The following is an 8654-nucleotide window of genomic DNA, read 5'->3' as shown; positions in this document are numbered from 1 at the left end:
TAAGTATTTAAACTTATATAAAATTAAATAGGTAGACACATATATTCTACGTGACATAATACACGTAAGATGTCACACATGACACAAAATTATCATGTATGACGATTGTATATATTTGTTCAATATTTATATAAATTTAAATGCGTATTTATATACATTCAAAATTGAAGAATATAAATATGAACTGAAACCAAATCACGGCATATTTATGTATTGCCAATTTGGTATAAGGGAGTAGATTACATACATCACATAGAGAGAAAAGATGGGTCTCAACCAAAGTGTCTGGTCCTTACAACTCTCCTTTATTGCCCAAATTTTGTCAGCTTCTTATTCCATAAAACACACATACTGTTTCGTGCATTAATGAATGAATGAACCACCTTCTTTCATCATTTTCCTTTCCCTCCACAAAAACTCTCTTTCTTTTAACAAAATCTTTTTTCTTTGATTTCCTTTATGTATAATACAAGAAAGCTTTCCGATTCTGCTGCTGAAACTTGAGAATAATTAAAGCAGACATTGTTACTGTTATATTTTAGGTAGGTAGCTCTGTTTCCTCTTTAACTCTTTGTTCATTATTCCTTCTTTATTCGTTTTGTAATATTATGTATATAACATATTGTTGAGTTATATCAGATGCATTCTTCTTTTTGTTATACTCAATGTCTCTGTTTCTGTTCAATTTAATTAGAGTTAAATGATTTTAGGCACAAAAATATATGATTTTGGAATTATGATTTTTGTTCTAAGGACTAATTCTCTTGCTCTATGTATATGCCATACTCATTTCGTCTCTTCTTTTTGATGATTACTCATATTAGAATCTCCCAATTTGTTCATTCAATAATAAATAATAAGTTTCAGAACCTTTTTCTTTTATTACTGTGTGCTGGTCAGCTTGAGCACATCTTAAATTAATTTTCCGACACACATGTCACCACACATCAAGCGACAAATATAATATAAGGTAACTCTATCCACGAAAGGCTAGACAGATGAGAATTAACAACCTAGTTTTTTTTGTCTCAACTAGAATTTGGACTCACCTCGTGGTTCTTCACTTCATTAATCAATAGGCCACACTTTTAAGTAGTGCAATAAGTTTCAGAACTATTCAGTTCAAGATTTTAATCTCTTCTGGTGCTGTTTTCTATCCCACTCTTAAGTATCTTTCCTAATAACCAAGACTGTAAAATCAAGTGAAGCTATTACATACTTGAGTCACTTTAATATGAGATGAAAATTCATTTGCAATATAGTAATCCACAGCTAAATACAAATTGACATCTTAAACACATCAGCCAATCGCCCAACATAATGTATGTTTTTGTGTATATCTGTTTAACATAGTTCATATGAGCCTTACTGAATTCCTAAGTTATCTTATTCTCTAGGTGATATTTTAATTTCCTATTATAGATATATTATACGACAAACATTTGATTAGGTATACATTGCTTTTAAGTAAAAGGGGTTTGTTATATGTTATTGTTTATAGTATTTATATTTGTATATACTCCTTTCTTTACTTTATTGTTTGGTTACTGATTGCTACTTCTCTTCTTTCAGCTACAACTAGGAATGGGCACACATCATATCTGTTATTGGATTTGTCTTCCCCTTGTTAAATGACTTTTTAGCCCTTTCCAAATTCAAGAATGGCTAGAATCCCAAAGCTCCATTCCCTCCAAATTCTTGCTATTTTCTTGAATTTTCTTGTTTTCTTTTTCCAGCTATCCAATTCTTTGTCTGTTGAGACACAAGCCCTTCTTGAATTTAAAAAGCAGCTTGTTGACCCCTGGAATTTCTTGGAATCTTGGAAATATACAGATTCCCCTTGCAAATTCTATGGCATTCAATGTGACAAACACACTGGCTTGGTCACTGAAATTTCCCTTGACAATAAGTCCCTGTCTGGGGTTATTTCCCCTTCAATTTCTGTGCTCCAAAGCCTTACTTCACTAGTGCTTCCTTCAAATTTACTATCTGGGAATCTTCCAAGTCAATTGGCCAATTGCACCAATCTCAAAGTCTTGAATGTTACTCTAAATAACATGAATGGTATGATACCTGATTTATCTAGTTTGGCTAAGTTGGAGGTGTTAGACTTGTCGATGAACTACTTTTCTGGACAATTTCCAGCTTGGTTTGGAAAGTTGACTAGTTTGGTTGCATTAGGCCTTGGTGGCAATAACTATGATGCAGGTAATCTTCCTGATTCATTTGGGAAGTTGAAGAAACTTTATTGGCTTTACTTGGCAGAGTCAAATTTGACAGGACAAATCCCGGAATCTATTTTTGAAATGGAGGCACTAGGAACATTAGATATTTCGAAAAACCATATATCTGGGAATTTCCCAAAGTCTATAAACAAGCTGCAAAATCTCTTCAAGATTGAACTTTATCAAAACAATTTGACGGGGGAATTGCCAGTTGAGCTTGTAGACCTCTTGCATCTGCAGGAAATTGATATTTCTGGAAACCAGTTGGAAGGGATTTTGCCTAAGGGGATTGACAACCTGAAGAATTTAACAGTTTTTCAAATATTCAAGAACAATTTCTCTGGTGAAATCCCTCCAGGCTTTGGAGATTTGCAGCATCTTAATGGCTTTTCTGTGTACAGGAACAGTTTTTCTGGAGAAATTCCAGCAAATCTTGGCCGGTTTTCACCACTGAATAGCGTAGACATATCTGAGAACAAGTTTAGCGGTGCATTTCCAAAATATTTATGCCAAAATGGCAACTTGCAAAATTTGCTAGCTGTTGAAAACAGTTTCACAGGGGAGTTTCCAGATAATTATGCTTCTTGCAAGCCTTTAACGAGATTAAGGGTGAGTCGGAATCAGCTTTCTGGGAGAATTTCTGAGGGTTTATGGGGGCTTCCAAATGTCTTGATGCTAGATTTCAGTGATAACAACTTCACTGGAACTGTATCTCCTGGAATTGGTGCTGCTACTAACTTGAATCAGTTGGTATTATCAAACAACAAATTTTCAGGTGAGCTTCCGAAAGAACTTGGAAAGCTTACACAGTTGGAAAGGCTATATTTGGATAACAATGACTTCTCTGGCATAATACCATCTGAACTTGGAACATTGAAGCAAATTTCATCTTTGCATTTAGAGAAAAACTCACTTTCCGGGTCAATACCATCAGAGTTGGGTGAGTTTCCCAGGTTGGCAAACTTGAATCTTGCTTCAAATCTTCTGATAGGTGCCATACCCAATTCGTTGTCAATGATGGCCTCGTTGAACTCTCTGAATCTTTCGAGTAACAATCTCAGTGGTTCAATTCCAACAAACTTGGATAACCTGAAATTATCTTCATTGGATCTCTCTAACAATCAGCTAACCGGACGAGTTCCTACTGATCTTTTGACGGTGGGAGGAGAAAAAGCATTTGTAGGAAACAAGGGGCTTTGTGTTGATCAAAGCATCAGGAGTATCCCAATGAACTCAGGCTTGGGCGCTTGTAGTGGAAAGGCTGCTCAGGACAAGTTCATGAAGAGCAAACTAGTTGTGTTTTGCATTGTATTACTTTCTTTGTCTGTTCTAATGGGTGTTTTCATGCTTGTGAGTTACTGGAAGTACAAGCACAATGCTGAAGCTAGTCCAGAAAAGCGAATGGGACAAGCAAATGGAATGGATCCAAAATGGAAGCTTGAAAGCTTCCAACATGTGGAACTTGATGTAGATGAAATTTGTGATGTCGGCGAGGATAAATTGATAGGAAGTGGTGGCACAGGAAAAGTTTATCGGTTAGATTTGAAGAAAGGCTGTGGCACAGTGGCTGTAAAGCAGCTTTGGAAAGGAAATGAGGTGAAAGTTTTGACAAGGGAAATGGACATTCTGGGAAAGATCAGGCATCGGAATATAGTTAAACTGTATGCCAGTCTAATGAGAGAAGGTTCAAATTTGTTGGTTTTCGAGTACTTGCCAAATGGTAATTTATTTGAGGCACTACACCAGGAAGTCAAGGCTGGGAAGACAGAATTAGATTGGTACCGGAGGTATAAAATTGCAGTTGGAACTGCAAAGGGAATTGCTTATTTGCACCATGATTGTTTCCCTCCTATTATTCATAGAGATATCAAGTCAACAAACATTCTACTTGATGAGGAGTATGAGGCGAAAGTTTCTGACTTTGGGGTTGCAAAAGTTTCAGAAATCTCCTCTACAGTCTCCGAGTTCAGCTGCTTTGCAGGCACTCATGGCTATTTAGCTCCTGGTATGTTTCAAAGAGGAAAAACCAAATACTATGTTCCCACTTCTTTCTAATTTCACTCTTGCTAGTTTTCTAACATCGCATTTGAATTTGTTTTATTGACAGAGCTAGCATATACTTCCAGAGTGACAGAAAAGAGCGATGTATACAGCTTTGGAGTTGTGCTATTAGAATTAGTAACCGGAAGGAAACCAATAGAGGAAGCCTATGGAGAAGGTAAAGACTTGGTTTATTGGGCATCAACTCATCGTAATGACAAAGGAAGTGTTCTGAAAATTCTTGATCAAAAGGTGGTTTCCGAGCTTTTCCAAGATGACATGATCAAAGTGTTGAGGATTTCTGCACTATGTACCACCAAACTCCCTAATTTACGCCCCAGCATGAAAGAAGTAGTAAAGATGCTTGTTGATGCTGAACCTTGAACATTTAGGTCTTCAAGCAAATGTGAGCAAAATGAGAAAGAAAGATTCTTTGTAGTTTTCTCCTTTTCCCTCTTACCATGTAGTTTAAATTCCAAACATCAGTCTAGTTTTAGATTTCTCATTATGCATTTACCATGTAAAATTGTATCCTACTTTGTCGGTACAAGTTCATTTTGTAAAATGGAAAGTATATTTCTGGTTGAGCTTATAATTTTTGGCAGTTTTGTCGATTTCTTTTTAAGTTAATGAAATCAGTATAGACGAAAAACATATTTTCAGCTCTATAGAGTAGATCTAGTATGAAGTGAAACAAAATAAACCAAATTGAATGATTATTTTTCAACTTTTTTCGTTACATAAGGGGAAGCAGGAAAAGGGAAGCGAAAAGTGGATAGTGAGAATATAACTTATAAGTAGTATCTTTATTATGAAATTCAAAAACTTCAGTCAATATTGCTAGTTCGTCAGGAAGGCATCTTTGATTAGAGTCAGTTCATTAACAACATCAGCAATGTCCATGCGATCTTTTGCAGATTCCACTGAACAAGCAATCCCAACTCGAAAAATCAACGCGAGGCACTCAATTGTTTTATTGTTGCTGATCAGTCTGCCCGTTTCATCATAGACAAGTTTAGGATCAGAAACATCTTTCACTTGCTCAGGTATGGCTCTCTTAACAAAATCATGAAGGTTTAGACCATCCTTGAAAAACTCATCAGTTGGACTTCTTCCGGTAAATGTTTCCAACAGTAGAATTCCATAACTATACACATCTCCATAGGTCGAAAATGTATTACCATTAGCATATTCTGCACATACATGAATTGACAAACTTGATAAGTAAGAGGAGCTGCATAAATATAAAGGATATTTAGAGAGGGAGAAGAGTTACCAGGTGGAACATATCCAATGGTTCCTCTTATATTGAGAGAGCTGGATTGGCTCAAGGAGAGCAGATTTGCAGCATCAGGCAGAAACCTCGCCAGTCCAAAGTCACCTAAATGAGCAACAAAATCTTCATCCAAAAGCACATTATTTGGTTTGATATCACAATGTGTCAATGGCGTGCCAGATTGATGATGAAGATAATCTAATGCAGAAGCCACATCAATTATTACATTGAGTCTCTGTAGCATGTTCAAATTTTTAGGCTCATGATTTTCTTCACCTTCTGTATTTTTATTGTGCAACCAATTTGCCAAATTACCATTGGCCATGAATTCATAAATGAGAGCCTTGAAGTCATTACCTTGGTTATCAATGCTTGAACATGATGTTAAGAGTTTTACCAGGTTTCTATGCTTGATATGCCTTAGTGCTTCGCACTCAGTAAGAAAGCTCTTAGAAGCTCCCCTAACTTGGAGTTTGAGCACCTTTATGGCAACAAATTTTCCATTTTCCTCTAGAATGCCTCTGTACACGAAACTAAATGCACCCGAACCAATCATGTTCGACGTAGAGAAGCCATTAGTTTCTTTGTGAAGACTATTGTAAGTTACTCTTGGGATCACATCCAATGATGAACTCTCTGATGAAGTAGACCTCTTTTTTCTCCTAGCACACCAGAAAAGAAGAAGGGCCACTGTTGTTGCTGCCAATAATCCTCCAATAATCAGCATTACTATTATCAATCTATGAGATAATCTTCTTCTACTTGATGCTACTTTGTCGCTGCACTTCGGCATTTTGAACTCTGGAATACCACCACATAGCTCACTATTCCCAACTAGTGAAACAGCACTCATGTTTCTGAAAGCTCCTTTCAAAGGTACCTCACCCTCCAAATCATTATAAGACAAATTTAAGAACTTCAAGGAGACAAGTTCATCCAGAAACTTTGGGATCCTCCCTATAAAGTGGTTATGAGAAAGATCCATATATTCAAGACTTCTCAAAGAACTCAAGGATGCAGGAATAATTCCCTGAAGGGCATTGTTACCAAGGTATAGTTCCGTCAAACTAGTCAAAGTGCCAAAGCTGCTTGGTATTTCACCTGATATATTGTTGTATGAATGGTTCATGTAGATCAAGTTTATCAATCCAGTCGAGTTTCCAGAGCCAATCCGTACAGGAAAATACCCCGTCAAGTGGTTGTTTGAGAGGTCAAGTTCTATAAGGGAGAGCTCAAACAGTTCTTTCGGTATAGGACCACTAAGTTGATTTCCATTCAGATACAAGAGCGATAAGAACTTGCAGCTTCCAAGACTTGATGGTACAGTACCTTGAAAGTTGTTTGATCCCAAATTGAGTTCAATCAACCTCGTCAAATTTCCAAGAGAATGTGGAATCTCCCCTGAAAATTTGTTGTGGTGAAGGTGTAACTTACTAAGTTGCCTTAGTTGTCCAATAGACTCGGGAATCACACCAGTAAAATTATTTTTCTCGAGACCAAGTACTTGCAGATTGTCAAGTTGTAAAATCTCTGTGGGAATGTTTCCATGAATGAGATTCCCCCCTACAGAAAGCCGCAAAAGATTGGACATGTTGCCTATATATTTTGGCAGTACTCCTCCAAGATTGTTGTTTTCCAGTATTAGCTGCTCTAAACTTGTACAATTTTGTAGGGAATACATAAACTTCAAATCATCCAACATTCCATTTCCAAAATGATTTTCAGCAACTCCAAGCCAGTACAAATCCTTTTGATTTCCAAAGGCTGGTACTTGTCCAGTGAAATTATTGGCGTCGATACCAAATTCCATAATTAATGTGGAATTTAGTATTGAAGTAGGCACCTTTCCTGTCAGTTGATTTCCCACAAGGAGAAAGAACTTTAAGCTTGGAAGATTGAACCCCACGTCTGATGGAAGATCCTCTTCAAGTTTATTAAAAGTTAACTGAAGGGTGTGCAATGATGACAAGTTGAAAATGGACATAGGAATCTCACCAGACAGATAATTCATGGCAAAATCAAGAAACACCAAATGTTTGAGTCCACCAAAAATATCAGGTATCTTTCCATGGAGTTGATTATCTCCTAGTGCAATTGCCAAGAGTGAAGAATGATTACCTAGATAAGCTGGAACTTCTCCAGTCAATTTGTTCAACTGAAGAAGCAAATTCTTGAGTTTATTCAATGATCTCAATTCAGTTGGAATGCTTCCACTCAGATTGTTATTACCCAAATGAATATAATTAAGATTGGAGCACCGCGATATGTTTCTTGGTATTTCACCAGAAAAAGAATTGTTTGCTAAGTTCAACATGCGTAATCTTGATAGCTTTCCTATCTCTCCAGGGATTTGGCCAGTGAAACTGTTCTTGCTGAGCCAAAGTATCCTGAGGAAACTAAGATTACCAACTGCAGGTGACAATGGACCAACCAATTCGCTAGAGTTCAAGACAATCCTAATGACTCGACCGTGTTTGTTGCCACAAGTTATGCCAATCCAGCTGCAGAAATGGCTAGATTCATTCCAAGAAGCTGTGATGTTGAGTGGGTCTGATATTATTGCATTTTTAAAGGAAATCAGGGCCAAATGATCAGTATCATTTCCTGAGAGTTCTGCACAACACTTTGAGAGGCAAGGCAGTAGCAAGAATAGAAGGTGAAAAATTAGAGAGGACATTGTTGGAGTTGAACAAGAAGCAAAGAAATAAAAAGATACAAGGAGTAAATTACTTGAAGCACAATAAGTCAATTAAAGGCCATAATAAACAATTCCTTTTTCAAATATATTGTATTCAAATTTGGAAGAAAGCATATCTTTTTTTCCAATTTGGGTAGTGTATACATAATTATAATTTCCTCTTTTTTTTTCTTTGAGCAAAGATGTCATTGTGGTGTTGTTTCTTTTCAACTTTCTTGCAAGTTGGAACATTTTGTGAAAGAACTCACTGATCACGTTCACATCTAAGCAAGATCATGAAAAGTAGCTAAAATAAATAAATAAAAATATCAGTTCTGAAAAATTAACTTTTAGATCAAACAGTTCACATGATATCAATATTATATTCTCACTCTTAATATTAAGGATCCGTTTGGACATCTCATGAAAAACAACT

General features: G+C 36.5%; 2 protein-coding genes across 2 annotated transcripts; one reads left to right on the top strand and one right to left on the bottom strand.

Annotated features, from left to right (window-relative positions):
- Positions 1 to 255: 255 nt before the first annotated feature.
- On the top strand, positions 256 to 4879 carry LOC129902515 (receptor protein-tyrosine kinase CEPR2-like). The gene is made up of 3 exons (XM_055977806.1): positions 256 to 542; positions 1573 to 4230; positions 4333 to 4879. Exons 2-3 carry the CDS (start codon positions 1662 to 1664, stop codon positions 4647 to 4649), a joined length of 2886 nt encoding a protein of 961 aa, XP_055833781.1. The 5' UTR covers positions 256 to 542; positions 1573 to 1661; the 3' UTR covers positions 4650 to 4879.
- A 136-nt stretch (positions 4880 to 5015) lies between these two features.
- On the bottom strand, positions 5016 to 8346 carry LOC129903105 (LRR receptor-like serine/threonine-protein kinase EFR). The gene is made up of 2 exons (XM_055978593.1): positions 5542 to 8346; positions 5016 to 5458 (listed from the first exon to the last, which is right to left on the bottom strand). Exons 1-2 carry the CDS (start codon positions 8216 to 8218, stop codon positions 5106 to 5108), a joined length of 3030 nt encoding a protein of 1009 aa, XP_055834568.1. The 5' UTR covers positions 8219 to 8346; the 3' UTR covers positions 5016 to 5105.
- Positions 8347 to 8654: the final 308 nt, after the last annotated feature.

Source organism: Solanum dulcamara, chromosome 9 (assembly GCF_947179165.1).
Source record: "Solanum dulcamara chromosome 9, daSolDulc1.2, whole genome shotgun sequence".
In the NCBI taxonomy this organism is placed as follows: Eukaryota; Viridiplantae; Streptophyta; class Magnoliopsida; order Solanales; family Solanaceae; genus Solanum; species Solanum dulcamara.
This window is presented reverse-complemented; position numbering and strand designations above follow the sequence as displayed.